Genomic DNA, 27,932 nt, shown 5'->3' on the forward strand with positions numbered 1-27,932 from the left:
ATGACACTGGTGGAAAATGAAGCGAAAGATAAGTATATTTTCAACTCCGACACACGCACACGACATGCTCCACTCGGTCATTCGACTGTCACACCGTCGATCGAACGAGCCTCGGCAGGCGAGTTAACCTCTAGCGTTACACTGTGACTGTCCCTGTCAGCCCGTGGCAGTCGAGTGGGCTCGCCGGGACCGCTCGGCACCGGCACTCCGCAGGCACTACGTCATGTCACACCATCACGATATCACAGCAGGGGCGGACGCGCCGCCCCGCCGGCGGCCCCGGCACGACCGCCGCGCCGGCGCTCAGCCGCCACCCTCGCTGCTCAGCCACAGCCGCTCTGGCGGCGCGGGTCGCTATCGTCCCGGAGCCCGCTGTGTGACCTGCCGCTCCTCTGCTCTCCTCTCAGTCTCCGCGGACGGGCACCTCTCAGTTCTCCTCAGTTCGTCTCCCGATCTGCTGCTCACCCCCTGGCGGCCAGGCTGAGAACTGTGAGTGCCAGCAGCGCCGGTAGATGGCAGGCGGCGGCGGCGGCTGTGCTCTTGGGCTCCTCCGGCTCCGGCTCCGGCTCGGGCGTGGTGGGCGGCTCGGTGGGCGGTGGCTCTGTGCCGCGCTGTGCCGTGCTCAGTGCGTGGTTGATGGCGCGCATCAGCTTGTACTTGGTGCCGCAGTTGCCACGGAAGTCGTCAGTGTCGAGTGTCCACACCATGGCTCCTGCCAGCTCGTACCGCATCGCCAGCTCCACCTGGTGGTCATAGCGGGCGTCAGTGGAATGTGGCCGCAGGGCACGGACTGGGGGACGGGAAGGCCAAAGTACTTACTGTGGGGACTGTAGGTAGAGAAGAACATCGACTGCACACGCTTTTTCTGAAGTCAAACCCGACTTCAGAAAACCATGAAAACTAAATAGTCGGGGGACGGGCTGGTCGAATTTGGTTAGAGGTTGAGCTCTGTCTTCGATGGATGGGATGACGATGTTGTTTAGGATGTCAATGAGCCACTGTCACCGATAGGTGGGGCGACTGTGATTGGGTCGGGAATGGGGCCTCGGTTGGCAACAGTCTCTCAGCAGGATCTGTTTATGACGGAGCCTGAGCCGGTGATGGGCAGTTGGTAAATATTTAACACTTTGCCGTGCCATCAGCAGTGACGGAATACTTTTCAGGATGTTTTCAGTGATAGTGCGTCTGGCATGCACCGTACATGTAAATTTCAAGGGCTTCACATGGCATGCTAGGTGATCAAACACGGGTATCAAACCAGAGGGCAGTCCAATTTCCCCCATGATTGTGTTGGTTTGTTGGACATGCTCGATATCCCGAGAGATATAGCTATTAACGTACGGCAACCGATGAAAGTACAGTCTCTGCTTAGCATTTTCCTTCTCTGATTAGCGAGAGCACTCAGAACCTCAGAACATCTGAAATCCTGCTCTCCTCCGCGTCATACTCGTCGTTCGTACGCTTTCTCATCACACTGTCCACGCCAGTAAATAGTTCGTATCCCGCGACCGCCCCCCCCCCCTCTCCCCTGCACTGTCTCCCCTCCAATCCGTCCCCTCATCTCCCTCACCTTGTTTGTGATGGACTGTTCGTCGTCGAGGCTGACCCACATGTTCTTGTGGAACACGTAGGGCACCTTGGCCTCGTCATCCCATCGCGTGGTCCAGGCGATCGGCTCCGCCGCGCGCATCTCACACATCTCGTTATAGCCGAGGAAGCCGTCCTCGCGCGTGTAGGGGCCCTTGAAGGCCTTCTCGGCGGTCGGGTCGCCCACTTCGTGCCGGTCGACGTCGACCAGTTTGAAGGTGCGCCCGTAAAGAGGTACGCCAAGGACCAGCTTGGCAGGGTCGGCGCCAAGCTCCAGGTAGGTGTTCAGCGTGGCGTTCTGGGAAGACATGTGAGATGTCAGACAGATGGCGAAGATGGCTCGTCCTTTGTGAAGCTGGGCCCGATCTGCCAACGTTGCTATGCTCTCTGTCACGATCCACATATCGTTCGTGGTAAGCAACGGACAGCTTGGTAATTGGTTGGTCTCGGACCATTCGCTCTAAGCTCGCAATACCACCCAATCTTGTCTCTTCCACTCAAAGGTGATGCATTCCACTGAAACACCAGTGACGCTCTACACTGCTGCAGCTAAGGCGACCTCGCATGCGGGTTGCGAGTTTTTGGGTTTTCGAGTTTCTTCACAATCAAATAATACAAGCTGAGTGACCCACACTACCATCTAACAAGCAAGTCTGCATGTTTTTGGCTTGCGAGCCACCTTACATCGCATTCCAAAAGTTGATTTTGAGCCAACCTTCGATTTTCCTCGCTGCGAGGTCTCCGAGTTCTGCGAGGCTTGCGGGTTTTTCGTTGGAGTCGAATTTTGGTTCGTTGCGGTGGTACTGCGACTATATGTAATTTTCTGAAGGTGTACCGGCTTCACTGCATTCATGAAGTTAACATTAGGATACGGTCTAATTACTCTATGAATTAGTATTATGCCCGCAAACTCAAAACCCGCAAACTCGCAACCCGCATGCGAGGTCCAGTGTGGGGCGGCCTGACTCTATTCTACGCCATACCTCTGCCATTCGATCCCACCACTCCACGCTCCTCTAAAGCCCATCTCCATCCCGCCGTCAGCAAGCTATTCGCTGTCCACAGCTACCCTCCACCCTCCTCCCTGCAGCAGTCCCAGCACCCGTGACTTCGTAACCAATGACTCCGCGAACTCAAGGATTTCGCGGACACACGGTAACACCCATACTATCCGGCCGTCTCGCTGCCACTCACCACGCTGAGTTCCTCGCCGGTCAGCGGCGCGTTGTGGCCGGTCTCCTGGTCCCACTTGCCGTGGTAGTCGTACGACATGATGTGGATGTAGTTGAGCAGCTTGGACAGCTTCGGCACGTCGTATGACACGCTGATGATGGACTGAGGCGCTGCCACGGCAGCCGTCAGAAGCCAGCCGCGCGGCTCGTACGCCTCACGCAGCTCCTGAGGTCAGAAGTCAAAGGTCAGACGGGATCGGACAGAGATTCGACAGAAGTCAGACTAAGTTGCTATGAGATAACTTAGAGGCCCCTTACAGCGAGGAAAGACGGATCGTATGACTTGCATGCGCTAATTGTAGAATGGGAGATCCAGCCTCCCAAAGCTATTCTGACCTTATTTTAAGTTAGAAGCGAGCAAAATGACCTCACATTTCCGGGCGTCCGGGTGATCTGTTCTGAGCCTGCTTGTTCCTGGTCCTTCTATATCGGACGCTGGTCAACGTTGCCCGTTCACTGCCAGTAACCTACCTCGACGAGTTTGACGAAGTTCTGCTTGTCCTCGGGGATGCCCATCCGCCGGGCCGGGTACTCCCAGTCCAGATCCAGGCCGTCGAAGCCGTGCGTCCTGCGGCGGAAAAGTCACCTTTCAAGACCTTTAGTCACTATGCAATGTTTGATTAGTCGGGCTAGGTTTGGTTCGATAACCGACGGATAGCGCTAGTCCGTTCACTGGCTGTTCGAAGGATGTCGATGAACAGGATGCAAGACAGGACAGAGGACTGGTCGGGTGAACAGGAAGGTCGGCCGGGATGGCGCGAGAGGCGGACGGTGAACAGTTAAAGGTGATCAACAGCCAACCAGCCAGCCAGTTAGAACCACACCGCATTCGGCATTGTGAAGAGTTTGAGCACCGAATCCGGGGCGGGCAGTCAGCTGGGAATACGGAAAGTACGGAGACCGACGAGAGGCATGCTAAAAGACGCCACCATACGGATGTGGATGCGGATGGCGGAGCTCATAAAAGTCGTTTGAGTTTTGACGGACGTGAAGATCCGGTAATAGTAACCAGAACGGAAAACGGTGACGCGATTTAGTCCGGTTGAGCGCAGCACGCGATGGTGATAACGGATGCGGCGCACCGCGTGAAATGACGTCATAAGTGGCGTGCAATGACGTCAAAAGTGGCGTGGAATGACGTCACTCCAGTGGGCGCTCCGGTAGCCGTTCTGAGCGGGCCACCCTTGCAGCCTCAGCAGTTTGCTCGCCGTCCGATAGATAGCTCATCTATTGCGGCCTTGTTTCTGCCACAGTTGCACAACGAGCCTCTGACATCTCGCACGCGCCGGTGCTTCTTTAGGTCAGCGCCGAGACGGCTGACCTGTTGGCGCGGAAATCGGAACCGGTTGGCGCCGTCTGGGTGTGCGGACGGACAGGATTGCGCCGGGAGCACTGACCGCCGGCCGGCCGGGGAGTGTCCACACGTGCCGCCGAGCGGAGGACAGCGACTGCAGGTGGCCGCGGCCGCTACTGAGTGCCGGTACACCGTCCCAGGTCGGCTGCAGCCGCGGGAACGACGGCAGGATGAGTCAGGTCCGAGCGTATGACCCGAAACGGACACCGTAAGCAATGACTGGCTGCTGGGTATTTTCCACGCCAAACTTAGCGACCTCGTCCTATGATAATGAGTATGGAGTTTGAGGCCAAACCTTTCTCAAGCAGATGTCCAATACAGTGGCGGCGCTACACTGCTGAGGCGTAATTCGCACCTCCCTATTCCGCGGTATTTACTCCCGGCAGCTGCAAACACAATAGGTCGTACAAACTACAAAGCAATCACGGGTGCAGCGGCTGCTTACGTGAGGAAGTCGATGGTGCTGTTGATGAACTTTGCCCGCTTGACGGGGTCCTTGGCCATGTCTGAGTACTTCTTGGAGCCTTCGTTCCAGCCGCCGACAGCAATGGTGACCTTGAGTCGCGGGTTGAGACGCTTCAGCTCGACAAACTTACGGTAGTAACCTGCGAATGAGGACGGGGAGAGGGGTGAATAGAATAAACACTGGCTGATGGTGGAACACTGGGAGACGACATTACGACACTAACCAAATCAAACACCGGCATTGCCTGCATATACAATGATAGTTACACACATCACGCCATCCACCAGTCTTCATGCAATGGTGAACTTTCGGTATCAGATGTCCTTGAGTAACAATCAAAAGTAGGCAGTTGAAGTAGCGCAATGATTTTGTTGCAAAAATGCTGCTGGCAAGGAATAAACCGTACAAAAAGTCTGTCATAAACGCGAACCAAGCGTAAAAATGGGCTTGTGCTGCCAAATTGGGCGCTCCAATTTGGGATAATCCATGTAACTACTTATCGGAACTACCAGCATGCCAAGCGTGCTAGCTATGTGAGTGACGTAATAACAGGCTAGCCCAAATTGTCACGTGTTGTGCCTATGTGATATATTGACTTGCAAATGCACATGCATTAGCACACGTAGGTATTTGGTTTATTGCGCTATACGACACTCGGGAGAAAACCGTCTAACTGTTCGCCTATAAAAAAATATGAAAAATGTTTGGTTCGTGATATTTAGCGAAATAGCTTCATAGCTTTAGAAAATGAATACAATTTCAGCTAATGTGGTTTGAATTCATTCGTTTGCACTTTGCATCATGGACATTTATATTTCCCACTAACAGCGAGTTAATTTTTTGATAGCATTTTTATAGGGCGAATTTCGGTGCACTTTATCCCATTCTGGCTTCACCTTTATTGGTGATATCTATGTAGGTGTCCTCCTGTTAGCTACATTTTCGCTGTTCTCAGTGCTTATGTTATTTATCTCCAGACTCCACCTTGAGTTTGTTCTTAGCAAGATTGTCCCCTCACCTAGAGTTACCTGACAATTTGCAATGTCTGGTTCCTGTTACCAGCTCTGGTGTCCGTGTTTCACACCGTCCCTGCCAGTCGGCCGCCTGTGCCGGTTGGTACCGTCCCCCTCCCCCCCCCACTTGACTGAGTCGGCCGGCGGAGCGGGCCGCGGTGAAGGCCGCCCGCCGCCGCTCGACTGTTACTTCCGCCGCTACGTACCGCCGCCGCAGCCGTCTCAATAGCCGTCTGAATAGCGGGACAGTGGGGCCGTGAAAACGCACTTATTCCGGCTGTATTATAACGGTCACATGATGACCTGGGCGGCGGTAGGAGGCTGGCTGATTAGTTATATCCTATATTTTTTGGCAATAGTTATAGGCCACCCTTAGACGTATCCATTTCTTAGGGGACTGCTTTCTATTTTTTCTGATTTAGTTTGGCATAACTGCATACCTTTCGACCCATTTCACGCGTTTTCGTGCAGTTATTAAAACTGACGGATAATTTAGGTACCTACTACATCGCTAGCCTGAACGTATATTCCTGTTGAGTTCGTGAATCAGCTCATAATACCCCGTTAGGAACAAATGTTTGTACAACCCATGCGCCTGGCTCTGGTGCACTGCCAAACTAACTATTAAACAAGATACCCTACAGCCTGGTGTTTGGCAATAAACTGTGGACTTCTATGTTTACAGTCCATGTCTAAGTTCGACACTGTTGACCTGTCCCTGCTGATGATACATTTTGGAAATAATACAGAACGGTCGCTCCTTAGTCCTTACCCCACCCCCTTCCGTTCAAGTCAGAGATAAGCACCGGTATCATGTTGCAGCTTTGACTGACCGTGGCCTCCTCCGGCGTCCAAGTCGAGGTTGGGGTCGAGCGATCGGATCTTGTGGCTGGTCTCGTCCAGACCGGCGAACGCGTACACGACGTGTGTGCACAGCTGCGGGTCGATGTTGTCCACGGTGAATTTACCCTCCTCGGGCCGGTAGAAGGCCCACGAGCCGAAGTAGCACACCACCACCCGGTCGTGGGTCGTCACATCCTGGCCTGAAACACGGCGACAGGGACGGGTCAGAGCTGAGGTGAAGTGTGGGTAGTTAGGTATCACTGGCGAGGTGCGACTTTCACAGGCTGATCCTGGGTTGTTTACGTGCTACATCAGTACCAGCATAGTGGCATCACCAATTCACCACTGGCCACATTCATTACAAACCGCCAATTTTGTACGAGCCGTATATAAAAATGAGCTTTTATCAGCGTTAGTCACTGGAGACACCAAACTAGCGACGTGTGCTCAATGTGCTAATGCCATTACGATGCAACACTTGCACACACATGTTTTCATAGGCGCTACGGGCTCCGGAGACCTGTCCTCGTCCGTCGAGAGCCGTGCGAACGGCCCGCACGGCGGCGCCTGCCGGCCGTTCAGAGCCGGTCCGGCCACACCGTTAGGTGGTTGTCCTCGTGCTGGGCACACCCCGCCCCCTTCCCCCTTGCACCGACGTGGCCCATCGTCGCCGATCGACATGGGGAAAAGCCCGCGCCTTTGCATGCGCCGCCGCCGAATCGGGTGGCTATCTTTTCCCGGTGTCATCAGGCCCGACTAGGTTTGGCTCGGCGGCCGATGTGTGGGACAGCGTGAGGCTGGCACCGTGACACCGTCAGCGCAGTTTGACTCTGTCGCACCGCTCGTCCTGGGCAGGCCTCTGGTGGCGGTCGGCCGATCATCCGTGGCCTGCTGCAGCTCGTGCGTGATTTGAGGCCAAAGTCGAGGCCGCACAAAACTGAAGGGCTTCATGTATCGATGTTTTTGCTCAAGGACGATTCCTGGTGCCACCACATGCTAGCCTCGCCACAGCCAGTCGGCGCTGCAAGGAGCTGTGGTTTTGAGCCTTGGACAATTAGGACACCGAATGCTGGCTAATGGCATGTAAATAAGCTCATCACGAAAATGTTGTCCGCACTTTTAATCGCTATCAGTGCTTTACATTTCACGAGCAGTTAAAATGCAAATTTAATTGCATTGACAAGCTAAAATGACGACCTTTTATTTAATTTAACAAAATGAGGCGGTCTGACGATGTCGTAGGCCTTACGATCTGTCAGGAGATAAGTGTCGGGCATATTTTCAACCGCCCAGTGAACCCCGAACGCATTTTCAGCCGCTCAGTAAACCCTACCATGTGTCTGTGATCATGTCAGCGGCACGCACCGCTCCACGTGTGTGTATGGGGGAGGAGGGATGGCGCACACCGCACACATATATGCACCTGTCTGCTGAACAAGGAAAACTCAATTTGTCACGACGCTGTATCAGTTCGTTATATCGGCGACTGAGCGCGGCCCTGATTCACCTCCGGTGCTGCTGTTCTGTGCCCAATCGCAGTCACCGCCGGTCGTCCGAGTCGACCCCGCTTATTTCCTCATTCTAGCCAAGGTCGGCGGGACCGGCAGTTTTCCTGGTTTATGCGCATCCCCGCCTCAGTCTGGGCACGGTCGACTCAGTGACTTTACTTAGGGTTCGGTGTTATGTCGAATCATTTCGATATTACGTCTAATTATGACGACGGAATGGTCGGGGATTCGAGGTTGTTTTTGTGATGTCTAGTGCGGAGAAGATAAAGGAAATGAACGTTTTTGTGCGATTTTGATTCTTTTTTGTAACTCACCGAAACCTTGAGACGCACATGGATGGTGTGAATCTCTGCCCGGAAGGTCGTCCCGGAACTAAATGGATTTTATTGTACAAAGCGGCGTTGTCAGTATTTCCATTTATTGTTCTCCGAATTTTCAATGAACATTTCATTTGGGAAAGCCTTTATAGTATCACTGATAATATGCTGTCGACATGCCCTAGCTGATGGATGCTGTCACATAGCTATATGTATGTTTCCATTTGCACAGAGTGTCAAATAATGTCAACACTGCGTCACTGATCACATTTGATCGCCATTTCCTGCCGATTGAGACCACGGGCACCTTCTGTGCGGCCGCCTCACTCGTTATCGTTAATCAAGTTATACACATGACACGTTACGTTACCGTTCAATCGTCATCCGTGTGAAATCTGTGCCATTATTTCTGGCTCGGCGCTGGTGACACCGGTCTGGTCCAATCGGTCCGGTTTGGTCCGGTCCGTTCAACACGGTCCCACGGCTGCGCCAGCTGCCGCACCGCCGACCGTTTCGGCTGACCGGCGCGGTGCCGTCCACCGCCCCGGCGGCCGGTCCAAATTAGTGGCACGGCGCGCGGTGCCGTCCGCCGCCTGGTACGGTCCGACGCGAGCTGACCGGTGTGGTGGTCCGCGGTCCGGTCCGGTCCGAACACGGTCCGGTCCCTACACGGTCCCGTCCGGTCCCTACACGGTCCGGATCGTGGTCCATAGCGATGTCCGGTCCGGATGGCGGATGGTGTGCATGTGTGGTGTGTGGTATGAAGAGGTGAAGAGGTCTGGGTTTTTGAGCGAAGATGAAATAGGCGGCTGTCTGATGGTTGCTCTAGCTGCTGCCTGTATCTCTCACTCATTGCTCCGCTAGCGTAGAGTAGCTGCTGGGTAGCTTTAGATCTTGCCCTCTGTCATCCACCAGTCACCACATATTGCTGGAGTTCGCTCAACCTCCTCTGTACGGCTAGCTGAGGGAAGACCAGTCCAAGTACAGATGAATCAGCTGATCTGTCTGGTTATCCGCTGACTGTTGACTGCAGTGAGTGCTGAGGGAAGACCAGTCCAAGTACAGATGAATCAGCTGATCTGTCTGGTTATCCGCTGACTGTTGACTGCAGTGAGTGCTGAGGGAAGACCAGTCCAAGTACAGATGAATCAGCTGATCTGTCTGGTTATCCGCCGACTGTTGACTGCAGTGAGTCAGAGCCTCACCCTGAGAGCGGCGATCGGTGGAATCCCGGCTGGGAACGTCACTTGGACGGAGGAGCTGGGACTGTCACTGGGGTCAGACAGACTGATCGGACTGAGTTGACTGGCACTGGGGCCCAGACTAAGTTCGGACTGAGATCTTTGTTGGTCGCGAGGGAATTGCTTGAGATCGAGGAGGTCGAAGTAGAAACTAGAAGATGGGGATTTGCGAGAGGCAGGCCAGCAACTGAATGCGTCGGCTGGACGCCAGAGAGACCAGTGACGCTATCTCTATTCCCTGACGTCATTCCCTGTCTGCAGCACGGTACCAGTGACGTCACACCGTGTCTGTGATGACGTCACAGTCGGCTGTGGCGGGACCGGCGGGGCGGACGAAGGCCAGCCACTGTGCTGCCGCTGCCGTCAGGTGCCGGCCGGCCGGCCGAGCCGCGCCGCACATGAAAGTGGCCCAGTCTGTGACCTTGGCTGCGGGGCGGCACATACCGGCCGGCGGACGGAGGCGGAGGGACGCCCTGCAGCCGCCGCCGCCGGGAACGGCCGACACTTCGGAGGAACGGCGCTGATGCGAGCGTAGTTGGAAAAGGACACGCCGGCTCAGCGGAAATGACGCTGTGAAATCACTTGGTGATAACGTTTCCTTAGTTCCGTTGCAGGAGCGTGTTGCAGTAGGGGAAAGTGGGGTAAGACGGGCACCTTAACTTTGGAGCCATTTTTCGGCCGGTTAGAAACATCATAGAAACGGGAAACTGAGTGAAAACCTTTTACAGACATTTTACTTCCATTTGCCAGAAGATGAGACTTAGACCTGACTCAACAAATAAACTGCAGCTATTTTTGCAAAACCTTGCAAAAACCCATCTTACCCCACTCCATGGGGTAAGACGGTCACATGGGTAGGGCAAGACGGCCAGCTTCTTTCACCGACCAGCACAGCTCGCAGCAAATGCCCGAGATTAGCCGCATTGATACAGTCGCTCGTTGGTCTCAAGTGCTTCGGAAATGGCAGTATACGAGATTCGTGCAGAAGGCGTATACTCGTATATAGGCCCTAGTTCAGAAGCCATGTAGAGCCGTTTTTCACATTCATTATTCGAGAATAAACTGTGCCGAAGGAATATTGCTAACATGTCTGTGAGTATCGGAATCGAACATATTCTTATCAGAAATGCTTCTTTTTTCCTACAGCAACAAAAATATTTTTACCATTACAGACCCATCGGATTCATAGTTGCCCGTCTTACCCCAAACTCAATGTCAGAAGTTCAGCACGATTTTTCTCTGTGGACAATTTGATGCAGACAAAGCAAATCCGCGGTGAATGAACACTGGAGGCATATGAGTGTGCCACAAGTGATTGCCAGTTTTTAACTCTATAGTGCTGCACACAAAAGCTTGCACAATACATTATGAATGTTTTCAATGAAATGAGTGTTTTAAAGAAATCAAAATAAAAGATTATTGACCGAACACAAATTCACCAGACTTCAATGGCGGTGTGTAGTGGGAAAGGCTATTCTGGTCCTAATTTTTCTCGCTCGTAGCGCTATTGGTTTGGTCTGCAGAGGGGGTGCCCGTCTTACCTACCTTGACCGTCTTACCCCACTTTCCCCTACGTGGAATTACAGATAAAATCCCGCCTGACTTGCTTGTTATTCTGTGAAACGGATTAAATGCTTTCAAATGTCCAATTGAACTGCATCTGAGTCACGTCTTTTAAATTTATGACCTAATGAACCAGTAGAAAACACCGATTATTATTCAGTAATTAATTACGGACTTGTTATGATGTTCTTTAGCACAGGGTAACTTATCACTAACAATGGTAGAATCATTTTCCACAGAAACAATTGATGGATGGAAAATTACGTAGGCAAATAGCTATAGGAAGGTACTTATAAGATACGTTCATTACCTATAACTCCATTTGCTTGGTCATGGTTGTTACATAGTTAGGTACTTACCGTGCCAAATCTATCAAAACATCGTAGAGCGAAAGCTCATTGTAGACTTGTCCAACGACACACTCATATGTTGACGGGAAAGAGACTCACACGCCATAAACGTACCAAATAAATAAAACCCATAAACAATATCAAAACGCCATCCTCAAAACGGAGTAATAATTTAGTGGTGTCGATTCTCACCGAGTGGCGTCTGGCGCAGTGTCTTAACGGTGTCAGCTCGGTGAACCGTCACGGAAAACCGGCCACCCCGTGGCCGTGTCGGCGAGGCGCGTCGACACACGACTCTGCAGTCCCGACAGCGAACCGGACGGTACGGGACAAGTCACCGAGTCAATCTGGCTGGATGGGTGGTCCGGTCCCTGGTGGCTTGTCCCTGGCTTTCTCATTCGCTATCAGTCGCGTATAATTTTTTAACTTGGAAGTGTGACACGCCGTACTTTCTTCCGATATCGATGTTACCACCTTTTTTTCGAAATTCCGAGGACGGAATTTTTCCAAGATTGTTTCTGATGTGACACGCCGTACTTTCTTTCGAACCGAATTTCATGTAACACACTGTCCTATCTCCGAGCCGTGTTGGCCGATTGCCGATCGATGCCGATCGATACGCTCCGCTGCTCCCTATAAAAGCAGCGGCGACACGAGCGCGCACACACTCTGTCTCTCAGTCGGACACTCGTCACTGGACTCTACTGGTGGCGGTACACCGCGTGGGTCGCCGGACCATTCGGTCCGGGACATTCGTCCCGGACGTCAAGACACTACGCATTCGTTCACTCACGCTGGAGGACTGTCAGTCATTCGCGGTGTGTGATCGTTCGGTGTGAGAATCGCCGTCGATACCGGGCTGACTGGTCGGCTTCTTGACCCCCCCTGCGACCGACAACTATCATGTAAGTCCGGCAGCGCGTCGCCGGTCATTCGGCGGCATTAGATTCTCCAGCCTATCGAATGCTTTATTTTTGGCCCACTAACATAAAATCTGAGTCTGTCAATTGATTCAAATATCTCGGTAAATGGTCACTTACTCGTGGAGTTCAGACTTCTGCATCATTTTTGTGTGCGTACTGTTAACGTCGTCATAAAGAGTTGTGCAAATCTCGTACCCACTATAACGCCTTCGCTTGCTCTGAAGTTAGTTTATGTCTGTGTGCATTCACGTGTGTATGATGCGGATTGTGCATGTCAAATATGTCGTGCTCCCACTGCCCTCCCTACTCCCTCCTCCTGAAATTAGCACGTAACATACAATATAACCCACTGACGAAACTAGACTATGATGGCGAATGAGGGGCTATAACGAAAGGGAGATGATCGAAGCAATGGGTTGACGAGGTCGGGTAGATGATAGAGTAGAACGGGGTTCGGAAATTGTGGTCTATAATTGGGTAGCAAGGCTAACAAATGATATATCTCGGTCAAATATCAAGGGGAGTGGGTCGATTTGAGCGTTGAGGATCTGGGGGTTGTCCTTTTATTACTTTGCTATTAACCTGCCGTCATTAGCTCATATTAACGCTTGGATGACGTCAACTGACAATACCAGATAATTTCAGTAATCAATATCTTGTTTAAAAAAAAAAAATCTTCAGTGCTCAGCATGCCATTTGACGGTAGTTCTCCTGTATGCAGTCGCAATTATCCGGATAGTTGTTACTTGCTAGTAGGTCTCAGTTCGCTTATTCATCAATTACAGCTCAAGGAGGTCCAAAATGAAACACCTTTCACGCATTCAATGTTTTGCGGCTGAACGTTTTGCATTCTATTTCATATAATGCGGCATGGTTAAGTGCGGAGTACGTTGGGTTCCAACCTTACTATAATTCTCGGTAAAGGCACGTTTTCTAGATGAAACCCAGGCATGGAAAACGCATGATCAGGAACAGATATAGTGTCTAGTTTTATTACTAGTTAACTTCCCCTTAAAACGTAAAGCGACGCCCGCTTTAATTTTGTGATGAATGCTACATTTCGGTACAGTGGCTCTCAGCAGTGAAATTGATGCCAAAGGGGCATTACGTAGAAGTCAATTTATTCTATTGTCAACCTGTTCTGTTGTCTTTGTTGAAGAACGCTCTTATAATCGTCATTCAGTGTGACTGGTAGATTTGGTTAATTACGTCAATATAACTTTGCCTAATTCAGAAAATTCCAGACGCGCCGTTCACCCTATTAGTGGCAGCCGCTTAGTTTCGGGGACGCCGTATCATTATCATTTAGTAATGTCCTATACTTGCTGAAGGACCACTCACCTAATTGACATTCAGTGCGTCTGGCATATTTGGTAAACTACGTCAATATCACTCCGCCAAACTCAACTGAATTCCAGGCGCGCCGGTTCGCCTATTTAGCGTCAGCCATTTAGTAGGGGACGCCGCATCGTTATCATTTATGTAAATTGTTAGTGCAGCAGATAACCGAACGATTTTGGGACCAAGTCAATAAGATAAACAATCATTGTCAGTTGGCTCCATTCCTCTATTCAGCGACTAATTTACGGGACAACAATTGTAGTGGTTAAGAGATACATATACGGCCTGGCGTTACACCAGCCGCCCTTACCAGGAAAATAGTCCAGTCGTTACCATTATATCGAATGGGGTAGATTATTACTACTAATTGTCATTATTGGCATCATGCCCCGCACCAGTGAGAGCTGCGACGAGTCCACTTCTAGGACACATGCAATAGTGTATGACGCCTATTTACTGTAAAGTTTCTACAGCACCAGCCCAGATCTCCCGACTGCTCTGTGAGCGCTGGGTTTACTGCCCCCATAAATGAGACAGCGACGGCTGGCCATGCGTGGCCGTAATTACCTCTCCATGGAAGCGAGCTGAAGCGTGTTGGTACAGTATACACAATCGACTGGATTACACTTTTTCAATTGTCGGGGAATGAGAAATAAGTGCTGTCCTCCCTGTCCCGGTCAAGGTAGTGCGATTGTACTTAAGGCAGTGTTGGTCGTTGCATGGAGATACCACCTGCATGCCTCCACACATTTTCGAATGGTTGGAGACGTGCCATTGGCTGGCTGAAGGTCAGATCCAGTTTGGGGGCCCGTACTGTCGTGAGCCGGCAGTGAAACGGGCAGGCGTCGTTGTTCGATTGCCTGTGCTGCCGCTGGTGAGAAGCGGCGGTGCAGGGTGCGTGCCTGATTAGCTAACCCGGATGTAGGGTGATGCATCACGCTGACGCCGTTGATAGATATCCGGGTGAAGTCCGCTGTGGTATTCCGGACGGTCCCGATGTTGTTTTCCGGGTGTAGTCTGCTGTGGTATTCCAGACGTACCCCGTTATGTTGCCGGGTTAAGTCCGCTGTGGTATTCCGGACAGTCCCGATGTGGTTTTCCGGGAGTAGTCTGCTGTGGTATTCCAGACGTACCCCGTTATGTTGCCGGGTTAAGTCCGCTGTGGTATTCCGGACAGTCCCGATGTGGTTTTCCGGGTGTAGTCTGCTGTGGTATTCCAGACGTACCCCGTTATGTTGCCGGGTTAAGTCCGCTGTGGTATTCCGGACAGTCCCGATGTGGTTTTCCGGGTGTAGTCTGCTGTGGTATTCCAGACGTACCCCGTTATGTTGCCGGGTCAAGTCCGCTGTGGTATTCCGGACAGTCCCGATGTGGTTTTCTGGGTGTAGTCTGCTGTGGTATTCCAGACGTTCCCCGTTATGTTGCTGGGTTAAGTCCGCTGTGGTATTCCGGACAGTCCCGATGTGGTTTTCCGGGTGTAGTCTGCTGTGGTATTCCAGACGTACCCCGTTACGGATTCCGGGAGTAGTCCGCTGTGGTTTTCCGGACGTACCCCGAGGTGGTTAGAGTTCCGTGAGTCTAAGGAATCACGACAAAAGGGTATCTCATGTAACGGGGCTACATGGTGGTGCCATGATTAGCCGCTTGGAGGGGGCTACTAATTTCTGGGATCCACTTCCGAAGTATGGTTGTCGTGCGAATGTGATTATTACTAGCTCGTTCCGGAAGCTCCTAATTGCCCTCAGAGTAGGCCGACTCTGTGGTCAATTTCGGCTATAGGTTGCTTCCAGGATGACCTGGATAATGAACGAGAGGTGAATGCATGTAATAATGTCAGTTGCGGAAGCCCAGAGATAATGATGCTAGCTGCCCACCCCGACCATTTAACACTTGCCAAAAAGTCAGATGAACTACTCTTGATCGATATTGTTTGTGACCGCTCTGAGTGGGCCTGTATTGCCCGGGCGTGTCCACCAGTCGCACAGCATCACCAGCTGCTCGTTTATGACGCTGAACAGTGAAATCGATACTCAACCCCAGAGAGAATAGCACGGCTCTCAGTACGGCCGACCGACAATGCGCAGGTGCCACTGCACTCATCGCTTGGTAACAATCCAAATCGGTAATCGTTTTACAACCGCGCCGAGCCGCGCGCGCCGGCAGGACCGGCGAGGCGTCATTTTATTGTGACTATTGTCTCGTTCCACCCAGTACAGAATTGACAAGTGTCACCACCACGTACTTGACTGATACAACTTTGGCTCGTAACGAAACGAATTAGTAACTTGCTTTTAGCCTGTTCTCTCCGCGCGTCTAACAAAGTCTCGTCAGGTCACCCGGGCCGACAAGTTTTACAAGTAAGACAGTAGTACTGAGCAGGTGCGGCCGGGATCATTCGGCGTGTCCGCTAGCCGTTTTATGGCATGAACGCCGAATCGATAGTTGTCGAAACTAAACAGCCTCCTCTCTCTCTCTCCCTCTCTCTCTCTCCCTCTCTCCCACTCTCTCTCTCTCTCTCTCTCTCTCTCTCTCTCTCTCTCTCTCTCTCTCTCTCTCTCTCTCTCTCTCTCTCTCTCTCTCTCACTCACTCACTCACTCACTCTTATTCTTTCTCTTTCACTCTTCCTCTCCCTCCCTCTGTCTTCATAGTTCCGTAACGTGCTTGTAGCGGAACAGTACATGAGGCTATTGAGTTTTCCTGGCATTATTGGCACTTTGTTTGGTTTAATTTACCTATGATGCGTAGGCACTGAACGTTTACCGAGATATGAGAGTGGAAATTGGCACAATTCAGACTTTAACAAAATTAGTCAGTCACGACAGCTTGTTGCTTTTATGCATTTTGGGCTTTGGGAATCTAAACTGCTTAATGATCTGCCGACAAACTGACGGGCGAGCGTGAGAGGCGTTACGCGGCGGCGATGATGTCGAACAAAGAAAACAGAAAGAAAATCACGGTACCACGACAAAAATCAGCATCGACATCACATCGAAATATCAATAAAAATATCAATCGGAAACGCCGCGTAACATAATGGTGGCCAGTATGGGGGGTTGAAGAAAAGAAGAGCGGCATGATCCAGCAAGTTGAAGATTCCCACCGCCGCTCCAAGCGTCGTGCCGAACCCCATTTGGAAGAAAGCGAATGGTGATGAAGAGCACCGATATGAAGAAGATGAATGACGATGAAGAGGACAATTTGAAGGAGATGAACGATGATTAGGACCAATGTGAAGATGAAAGATGATGATGCAGAGGATCAAGATGAAGAAGACGATTGTTGGTGATGAGAGGAGGACCAATATGAAGAAGATGATGAATGATGATGAAGAGAAGAAGACGTATCAGATCGAGGTGCAAGCGGTTACCTGAGACTCGCTACGAGGTGAATTTAAATGCGTCTACAATGCCATGCAGGTCACTTCGACACTACGATTTCGGAAAGCTCAGCTGTCCCCTAGGTGCCAGACAAATACTTTATGGCTACTTCTTTGAACTGTTGTGGTTGCAGTATAGACGACTCTGCCTCCCCGGACACGATCAGATATGGAAGTCACGAACAATCGACGATCCTTTTGATGTCAAAATGAACTCTTCAAAGGCTAGCAGTCAAGGTCTTCAGGAACGTGTCAGCATGCGGTTACAATTGACGGTGATCAGCCTGCCAGGCTACAGTTCAGCCATGAAACAGTGCTACAGCCAGCCGGAGTCAGTTATTGTGGAACCAGAGTGCTTTAAACTACAAACCTTCACTTATGCTCGGATAACCCCCGCCACTTCTACTCGTGTTCTCGCCACCGCCTGCTGGGTTAGGCGACCGTACATCCAGGCTCACAGAGAACAAAACATAGAGCCGCTTTATTAACCCATCGGCAGCGCCAACCCTGGATTGAACGAGTAGCTGCACGACAATGAAACCAACGCCAGATCTAAGTTGACCGAATTCTGACGTTGATTCTGTCAGAAATTGATCAGAGATGTTGAATAGCAGTGGGTGACGACTGGAGACAAATATCCACCAATTCATCAGCAGCAACGCCATCTACGAGATCATCATAGGCATTTTGTCAACCAGCATCGTCAATATCATAACTGGGACAACGAGACAACCAATAAGCACTGCCGACCCAGGCGCGTACGGAGAATATGTGCACCATCATGCCACCAGTTTGAAGCGTAACGAGTATGCGGAGTACAGAATGCTGGCCGTATGAGGTTTCAGCACGGGAAACAACGACATCAGTTTCGATACTGTATTGGTCAGCCGACCGACAGCCCTGGCCGAAACTAGAAGTGGATCAAGAAGTTTGAAGTGGCACAGGATCCAGTCCCCAGCGTCGTGACCGTCAACAACACCACGAGAGGCGGTCCGGAACAGAAAGGCATAGTTTCACTCCAACAACGCGTCGATGCTGGAGACACGGAACTATTAAAGCTTTGGAGGGAATTAAACAGAATGAAAAAAATTATCAGCTATATGGAGGCAAACCAAACATAAACGTAACCTTGACCAAGTCCTTGACCCGCTTTCCTTAACCGTGGCATGTCCTACCCATTCCTTATTATTTTGCAACATGATACTGCCAGCAAATATTTTCACAGATTCTGTCGGTCGGTGGCGCCATACCCGGACTGGCGGCAACGGGAGCGGACAGCTGAGGGGACGGCTACACTCGCACGCCGTCCGGTGGTCTGTCCAGTCATGACCGCTAACCGTGTCTGGTCCGGCCGTCACCTCTCGGCCGAACGGCTGTCACTTCTCAGCCGCTTCCAACTGGAGCCGGAAGTCAGCCACCAAATCAGCCGGAAGCCCAGTACCGGTTACATCTGAACTGGAAGTTCACCACCCGCCCAACAGTCTACCGACGGAAACAGTTAATTCTTCCTGACCTCGACACATCGAACCAGACTACTGCCAGTTCATAACGAAGGAAGAGAAGAAAGAAGAGAAGCAAGTGGGACAAGAAAAAGACAGAAGAGGAGTAGGAGGATAAGGAGCAGGACGAGGGCGGAAAGCGAGGAGGAAGAGGAGAAAAAGGAGGCATAGAAGGACAAGGAATACGCCAAGGAAGGAGGGAGAAGTGAAAAGGGAGAAGACGAGTGATGACCGGAGGAAGATGGAGACAAGGACTAGCACATAGGCATACAGTAGAAATGTAGCAGTGTGTGCATACTGTAGTGCACCTGCACCAGTGGTGTGTGGGTCACCGTCGCTAGGACCATAGTATTTAGATGTAGCAAGCGTTCCTGCAGCAGCAAGGTCGCTGACGTCGCGCTAGCTTATAGGAATACCGAGATATTTGGATCAATGATGTCAAATACGCCTGATTTCCAATGTACTTCAGCGAACCATGTTCACCTCGATGTACTATACGCCTGTTGTACCGCAATGTCGAAATCCAGGGGGCGGGATTTAGGTCAGGAGGTATTTGTATGTGACGCTCAGAATCGATGGTATCACCTTTCTCCAAAATTCCGAGGACGGAATTTTTCCAAGGTTGTCTCTGATGTGACACGCCGTACTTTCTTTCGATGTCGATGTTACCACCTTTTTTTCGAAATTCCGAGGACGGAATTTTTCCAAGGTTGTTTCTGATGTGACACGCCGTACTTTCTTCCGATATCGATGTTACCACCTTTTTTTTCGAAATTCCGAGGACGGAATTTTTCCAAGATTGTTTCTGATGTGACACGCCGTACTTTCTTTCGAACCGAATTTCATGTAACACACTGTCCTATCTCCGAGCCGTGTTGGCCGATTGCCGATCGATGCCGATCGATACGCTCCGCTGCTCCCTATAAAAGCAGCGGCGACACGAGCGCGCACACACTCTGTCTCTCAGTCGGACACTCGTCACTGGACTCTACTGGTGGCGGTACACCGCGTGGGTCGCCGGACCATTCGGTCCGGGACATTCGTCCCGGACGTCAAGACACTACGCATTCGTTCACTCACGCTGGAGGACTGTCAGTCATTCGCGGTGTGTGATCGTTCGGTGTGAGAATCGCCGTCGATACCGGGCTGACTGGTCGGCTTCTTGACCCCCCCTGCGACCGACAACTATCATGTAAGTCCGGCAGCGCGTCGCCGGTCATTCGGCGGCATTAGATTCTCCAGCCTATCGAATGCTTTATTTTTGGCCCACTAACATAAAATCTGAGTCTGTCAATTGATTCAAATATCTCGGTAAATGGTCACTTACTCGTGGAGTTCAGACTTCTGCATCATTTTTGTGTGCGTACTGTTAACGTCGTCATAAAGAGTTGTGCAAATCTCGTACCCACTATAACGCCTTCGCTTGCTCTGAAGTTAGTTTATGTCTGTGTGCATTCACGTGTGTATGATGCGGATTGTGCATGTCAAATATGTCGTGCTCCCACTGCCCTCCCTACTCCCTCCTCCTGAAATTAGCACGTAACATACAATATAACCCACTGACGAAACTAGACTATGATGGCGAATGAGGGGCTATAACGAAAGGGAGATGATCGAAGCAATGGGTTGACGAGGTCGGGTAGATGATAGAGTAGAACGGGGTTCGGAAATTGTGGTCTATAATTGGGTAGCAAGGCTAACAAATGATATATCTCGGTCAAATATCAAGGGGAGTGGGTCGATTTGAGCGTTGAGGATCTGGGGGTTGTCCTTTTATTACTTTGCTATTAACCTGCCGTCATTAGCTCATATTAACGCTTGGATGACGTCAACTGACAATACCAGATAATTTCAGTAATCAATATCTTGTTTAAAAAAAAAAATCTTCAGTGCTCAGCATGCCATTTGACGGTAGTTCTCCTGTATGCAGTCGCAATTATCCGGATAGTTGTTACTTGCTAGTAGGTCTCAGTTCGCTTATTCATCAATTACAGCTCAAGGAGGTCCAAAATGAAACACCTTTCACGCATTCAATGTTTTGCGGCTGAACGTTTTGCATTCTATTTCATATAATGCGGCATGGTTAAGTGCGGAGTACGTTGGGTTCCAACCTTACTATAATTCTCGGTAAAGGCACGTTTTCTAGATGAAACCCAGGCATGGAAAACGCATGATCAGGAACAGATATAGTGTCTAGTTTTATTACTAGTTAACTTCCCCTTAAAACGTAAAGCGACGCCCGCTTTAATTTTGTGATGAATGCTACATTTCGGTACAGTGGCTCTCAGCAGTGAAATTGATGCCAAAGGGGCATTACGTAGAAGTCAATTTATTCTATTGTCAACCTGTTCTGTTGTCTTTGTTGAAGAACGCTCTTATAATCGTCATTCAGTGTGACTGGTAGATTTGGTTAATTACGTCAATATAACTTTGCCTAATTCAGAAAATTCCAGACGCGCCGTTCACCCTATTAGTGGCAGCCGCTTAGTTTCGGGGACGCCGTATCATTATCATTTAGTAATGTCCTATACTTGCTGAAGGACCACTCACCTAATTGACATTCAGTGCGTCTGGCATATTTGGTAAACTACGTCAATATCACTCCGCCAAACTCAACTGAATTCCAGGCGCGCCGGTTCGCCTATTTAGCGTCAGCCATTTAGTAGGGGACGCCGCATCGTTATCATTTATGTAAATTGTTAGTGCAGCAGATAACCGAACGATTTTGGGACCAAGTCAATAAGATAAACAATCATTGTCAGTTGGCTCCATTCCTCTATTCAGCGACTAATTTACGGGACAACAATTGTAGTGGTTAAGAGATACATATACGGCCTGGCGTTACACCAGCCGCCCTTACCAGGAAAATAGTCCAGTCGTTACCATTATATCGAATGGGGTAGATTATTACTACTAATTGTCATTATTGGCATCATGCCCCGCACCAGTGAGAGCTGCGACGAGTCCACTTCTAGGACACATGCAATAGTGTATGACGCCTATTTACTGTAAAGTTTCTACAGCACCAGCCCAGATCTCCCGACTGCTCTGTGAGCGCTGGGTTTACTGCCCCCATAAATGAGACAGCGACGGCTGGCCATGCGTGGCCGTAATTACCTCTCCATGGAAGCGAGCTGAAGCGTGTTGGTACAGTATACACAATCGACTGGATTACACTTTTTCAATTGTCGGGGAATGAGAAATAAGTGCTGTCCTCCCTGTCCCGGTCAAGGTAGTGCGATTGTACTTAAGGCAGTGTTGGTCGTTGCATGGAGATACCACCTGCATGCCTCCACACATTTTCGAATGGTTGGAGACGTGCCATTGGCTGGCTGAAGGTCAGATCCAGTTTGGGGGCCCGTACTGTCGTGAGCCGGCAGTGAAACGGGCAGGCGTCGTTGTTCGATTGCCTGTGCTGCCGCTGGTGAGAAGCGGCGGTGCAGGGTGCGTGCCTGATTAGCTAACCCGGATGTAGGGTGATGCATCACGCTGACGCCGTTGATAGATATCCGGGTGAAGTCCGCTGTGGTATTCCGGACGGTCCCGATGTTGTTTTCCGGGTGTAGTCTGCTGTGGTATTCCAGACGTACCCCGTTATGTTGCCGGGTTAAGTCCGCTGTGGTATTCCGGACAGTCCCGATGTGGTTTTCCGGGAGTAGTCTGCTGTGGTATTCCAGACGTACCCCGTTATGTTGCCGGGTTAAGTCCGCTGTGGTATTCCGGACAGTCCCGATGTGGTTTTCCGGGTGTAGTCTGCTGTGGTATTCCAGACGTACCCCGTTATGTTGCCGGGTTAAGTCCGCTGTGGTATTCCGGACAGTCCCGATGTGGTTTTCCGGGTGTAGTCTGCTGTGGTATTCCAGACGTACCCCGTTATGTTGCCGGGTCAAGTCCGCTGTGGTATTCCGGACAGTCCCGATGTGGTTTTCTGGGTGTAGTCTGCTGTGGTATTCCAGACGTTCCCCGTTATGTTGCTGGGTTAAGTCCGCTGTGGTATTCCGGACAGTCCCGATGTGGTTTTCCGGGTGTAGTCTGCTGTGGTATTCCAGACGTACCCCGTTACGGATTCCGGGAGTAGTCCGCTGTGGTTTTCCGGACGTACCCCGAGGTGGTTAGAGTTCCGTGAGTCTAAGGAATCACGACAAAAGGGTATCTCATGTAACGGGGCTACATGGTGGTGCCATGATTAGCCGCTTGGAGGGGGCTACTAATTTCTGGGATCCACTTCCGAAGTATGGTTGTCGTGCGAATGTGATTATTACTAGCTCGTTCCGGAAGCTCCTAATTGCCCTCAGAGTAGGCCGACTCTGTGGTCAATTTCGGCTATAGGTTGCTTCCAGGATGACCTGGATAATGAACGAGAGGTGAATGCATGTAATAATGTCAGTTGCGGAAGCCCAGAGATAATGATGCTAGCTGCCCACCCCGACCATTTAACACTTGCCAAAAAGTCAGATGAACTACTCTTGATCGATATTGTTTGTGACCGCTCTGAGTGGGCCTGTATTGCCCGGGCGTGTCCACCAGTCGCACAGCATCACCAGCTGCTCGTTTATGACGCTGAACAGTGAAATCGATACTCAACCCCAGAGAGAATAGCACGGCTCTCAGTACGGCCGACCGACAATGCGCAGGTGCCACTGCACTCATCGCTTGGTAACAATCCAAATCGGTAATCGTTTTACAACCGCGCCGAGCCGCGCGCGCCGGCAGGACCGGCGAGGCGTCATTTTATTGTGACTATTGTCTCGTTCCACCCAGTACAGAATTGACAAGTGTCACCACCACGTACTTGACTGATACAACTTTGGCTCGTAACGAAACGAATTAGTAACTTGCTTTTAGCCTGTTCTCTCCGCGCGTCTAACAAAGTCTCGTCAGGTCACCCGGGCCGACAAGTTTTACAAGTAAGACAGTAGTACTGAGCAGGTGCGGCCGGGATCATTCGGCGTGTCCGCTAGCCGTTTTATGGCATGAACGCCGAATCGATAGTTGTCGAAACTAAACAGCCTCCTCTCTCTCTCTCCCTCTCTCTCTCTCCCTCTCTCCCACTCTCTCTCTCTCTCTCTCTCTCTCTCTCTCTCTCTCTCTCTCTCTCTCTCTCTCTCTCTCTCTCTCTCTCTCTCTCTCTCACTCACTCACTCACTCACTCTTATTCTTTCTCTTTCACTCTTCCTCTCCCTCCCTCTGTCTTCATAGTTCCGTAACGTGCTTGTAGCGGAACAGTACATGAGGCTATTGAGTTTTCCTGGCATTATTGGCACTTTGTTTGGTTTAATTTACCTATGATGCGTAGGCACTGAACGTTTACCGAGATATGAGAGTGGAAATTGGCACAATTCAGACTTTAACAAAATTAGTCAGTCACGACAGCTTGTTGCTTTTATGCATTTTGGGCTTTGGGAATCTAAACTGCTTAATGATCTGCCGACAAACTGACGGGCGAGCGTGAGAGGCGTTACGCGGCGGCGATGATGTCGAACAAAGAAAACAGAAAGAAAATCACGGTACCACGACAAAAATCAGCATCGACATCACATCGAAATATCAATAAAAATATCAATCGGAAACGCCGCGTAACAGAAGCAGGTTTGATATGTCTCCAACGACACCTTAATTCAACTTATTTTGTAAGCAAGGCTCCTGAGTTGATAGAGCTGTTACTACTGTGCCGGAATACGCAGGTGTATTGCGGCGCAGCATGCGTCTAAGTTTTCCACACAGCGGATTCGCAGTACCTACCTTATGGAATCACCGCCATGGCAGGCAATCTGCGCCACAAAGATGAATAAATTGGAACTTTGCATACAAAGTTAGCGTCATTACCCGTTGACTATGCCTATCTGACGCCGCAAAACAAATCGACTTCCATCACCTTTGGTGTGGATACTCGCAACGGCTTGTTACTATGTGGCTTGTTGTTCTCCGCCAAATTACTTGAAAGTTGGCGACTGGCGGGGAACTTGGAACTCACCACAGCTTGGGGCATCAAGGCATTCACATGAGGCAAAATAAGCAACGTTAGCACGTGGTTTTGGGAGGCCCTGTGAATTTGTGCAGATGTTCTTTTTTGCACAAACGACCCTTCAAACGATGCATACGGCCGTTTTTTTGGCCTAAGCCCAATCAAACATGCTTCGCTATACATATAAGCTATGTAACTAAATTGGAACAATTCACGCTTCAACGCCTAATATGCAGACCGTTTTGCTTTGCATCGGACCGTCACTAGTCGGGAGTGTTCTGCATAACAGGCAGGGCCAGATGGCGTCGCTTTTCCTCGACGGGCACGGGTGAATACCCCTTTCCGGACGTCATGTCTAAGCACTAGCCGGCGGCGTCAGATGACAAGATGGTTTGTCCACATGACGAGCTAGATTCGCTCCAACTCTGTCTCTCTCTCACAGCTCCTCTATAGATAGAACTGGACGAAGTCGTGGCTCATTAAAGACATGTTTAACGCAGTGGCAAGGGGTGATGTCGCCTCAATGTCAATACTTAACGTAGGTATGCATAATTCGCTTATAACTCACTGGTGAAACTAGTCGTTTATAACCCTCCATTTTCGATATTCGCCCGTTCACACGTTCACTACCGAGGGCCATGAACGTGTTTTTAACTAGAAGTCCCGCTGATGTCTTTAGCGATAGTTTCTACACTTTTAGAGGACACGTTTTAAACTATGTGAAAGGGCTGGAAGCAGCGTGATCGCATCCGCTGTGCTTTTAGTGTTTCTTGTTTACTAGGCTTTTTAGGCTATTATTTATTTATTTACATCTCCTGTGTTTATAACCCTACGTGTTTTTATCTTCAGTGTGTGTGTGTGTGTATGTAGGTGTGTGTGTGTTGTGTGTGTGGGTGTGTGCTGTTTTACTGTCTCTTTGACTTCGCCTTTTAAGTGGACTTATTGTCTGTTGGCGATTTTAAATATACAAATACAAATACAAATACAAATACTGGTTTTCAGTCAACGTTGGGCATGAAAGTGGATGTATAAGCATTTCCTAACCCCTTTAGCTCTTTATTCTTCACCCATTTTTCAACTTGTCAACGCCCAAGTCTCATTTTCGTCCTTTCTCTCTCTGTTTACACGCATCTGTGTCATACCTTTGTTTTCACTTCGCTTTCATCTCCGTTTCGATACATCATCTCTCTCCATTTCGATATTCTTCCTATCTGATTTTCTCGGCTACCACCGTGTCCGCACGACAGCCTCCTCTATAATAGTCTGTCAAGCGGCTACCAACGTCTCCTGCGTCTCCATTCCACCTTTCCTGTTGCGCTGTCTCCCATTTCCGTCTCTCTTATCTCTTTTCTGTATCTTTGCTTCCGTTCCATCGTCTCAGTTCATCCGTCTCTCATCTCTTTTCCCTCATTTATCTCCGTATCCAACGCCTTTTTTAACCTCAGTCTCCTCATGTCTCCGTCTCCGTCTCCGTCCCTGTCGTCTCCGTCCTCGAACGGCGGCCCGCCTCCCCGCGTGACAGCGTGGCCAGGGCCGGCCCTCGCCACGCCCAGGCGGCCCCACCCGGCGCGTGGCCAGCGGTGCCGATCGGCGCGCAGTGAAACTATCACCGGCACAATCGCCCGTGCCCGCCTCTCACCCTTTCCCATGTGCACACAATGGGTGGAGGTCAGTGTCACGTTGATCGGACGCAATAGACCGCCGCAAGAGGTCAGATATCCCGCGGTTATATAGATATTGCAAAGGCAAAGGAACCCAGCCCTTTTCTTATCAACATTTACTGAGAGTAGCTATTGAATAGCACGTGAAATGAAATCGCTGGCGTGGTTTGCGAAGCAGAAATATTCGCAATTCCCATATTCCTCTGTTGCGTCTGCAACTGACGCACGCTACCCTGCTTTGCAAACAATGTCAGTCGAGAGGTCACGCACTGCTCTTTCTGCAGGCATTGCGTACCCACTTCCGTCCCGTCCCGTCCCTCCCTCGTGCTGCGCTGGCACCGGGCTCGCGGCGCCGCCGCGCCGGTGCGGCCGGGCCGCCGCGGGTGAAAGCTCTGCGCGCCGGCGGCTCGGGAAACGCGCGGACTATCTCCGGCGGCTGCGGGACGGAGCGTCTCGGCGTCCTCAGTGGCGGAGATGCCACCGCCTGCCGCGGGCGGTCGCGATACACCGATAGGGAGGGTGTGAGAGGCACCGGAGGTACGCGAGGCAGGCCTCCTGGCCCACAGCTTTGGGCGTGGGAGGCCGTCAGGTCAGGGTTGGGTGTCATGCCGTGCCCTTGCGCGGAGAGATCGACAGGTGAAACGCGCCCGGTGACCCGCCCCGGTGAGCGGCTGAGAGGTCAGCGCGCGTCCACAGTCATGGTGATACGGCACTGTTTACCAACTTCTTGGTGTAGCCCACAACATTGCTGTTCACTCTACAGCGAATGTGATCTCACGAGCTTCGGAAGATTACAACAGCGCAGCACGTAAGTGCTGTAATGGCCGGTTGGGGGCGGGGCGGGGCGGGGCGGTCCGAGGTCGGTGACCTGGTCGGGGGTCAGCGGTCGACGCAAGGCTGACCGCGAGGGAGAGCGGGGCTCGCCCGATCCGAGCCGTCGTAGCCGGCGGCGCAGCTCCAGAAACAAAGGCGCTGCCGGTGTGAATCACCGCTCGCCGGCCTGCAGGCGAGAAACCACTGCGCCACTTGCGCAACGGACGTCGCACGCTGGCACGGGGCGCCGCCGGCAGCAGAGCGCCGCCAGCGCGGTGCGGCGGATCCCGAAGAGTGGGGGATCGGTGACTACTCAGAGTCTTAGAGACCAGTGATGCCGATGATTCATGGCTTTGACCCGCGGACGGGTGGATATTAGAATCGCCAGCGCTGTCCGGTCCGGCACCGAGTCACCATCTCCACCGGACTGGACACAGAGTCGCTATATCTCGGCGTCCCGCCGGAATGCGAGCTGCAGCCCGCGGGCACCGGCGCGGCGTCCGGGGAGCGCGGCGCGGGGCGACTGGGCGGCGCCATGTTCCGTCCGCGGCCGTCTCACTCACTGCTGTGAGATAGCAGTGATATGTAGGTACTCACCTGTCGTGTGTCTGGCGGCGAGCGTCAGCAGCAGCCCGAGCAGCACGCCCAGAGGCGTCATCTCCACCGGCTGCACCGTCACTGGCGACAGCGCCCTCCGCGCCCGGCCCGACTCGCTGCTGTTCCTCGGCGACCGTCTGCGATCAGCACACTGCTGCGGCTGCTGCTGCTGCGACGGCGGCGGCGCCGGGACTGCCGCGGCGGCCGGCTGCGTCAGCGCTCGGCCCGCGGAGGCCGGCGCCTGGGGCCGGCCGGACGGCCCGCAGCGGCGGCGGCCGTGCC

At 51.5% G+C, this 27,932-nt stretch overlaps 1 protein-coding gene across 1 annotated transcript; it reads right to left on the minus strand.

Moving 5' to 3' along the window:
* Positions 1-17: 17 nt before the first annotated feature.
* On the minus strand, positions 18-27,932 carry LOC122378573 (probable chitinase 2). Its single transcript, XM_043359798.1, has 7 exons — positions 27,651-27,932; positions 6,486-6,695; positions 4,619-4,778; positions 3,291-3,387; positions 2,782-2,985; positions 1,571-1,885; positions 18-743 (listed from the first exon to the last, which is right to left on the minus strand). Exons 1-7 carry the CDS (start codon positions 27,709-27,711, stop codon positions 462-464), a joined length of 1,329 nt encoding a protein of 442 aa, XP_043215733.1. The 5' UTR covers positions 27,712-27,932; the 3' UTR covers positions 18-461.

This window comes from Amphibalanus amphitrite, unplaced genomic scaffold, assembly GCF_019059575.1.
Source record: "Amphibalanus amphitrite isolate SeventyFive unplaced genomic scaffold, NRLGWU_Aamphi_draft 000061F_arrow, whole genome shotgun sequence".
NCBI lineage: Eukaryota > Metazoa > Arthropoda > Thecostraca > Balanomorpha > Balanidae > Amphibalanus > Amphibalanus amphitrite.

Coding starts and splice junctions, on each gene's coding strand:
- LOC122378573 (XM_043359798.1), bottom strand. CDS start 27,711: ATGACGCCTCTGGGCGTGCTGCTCGGGCTGCTGCTGACGCTCGCCGCC. Junction 6,696..27,650: donor CGCCGCCAGACACACGACAG/GTGAGTACCTAC, acceptor GCCGTGTTTCAG/GCCAGGATGTGACGACCCAC. Junction 2,986..3,290: donor ACTTCGTCAAACTCGTCGAG/GTAGGTTACTGG, acceptor TTCTGACCTCAG/GAGCTGCGTGAGGCGTACGA.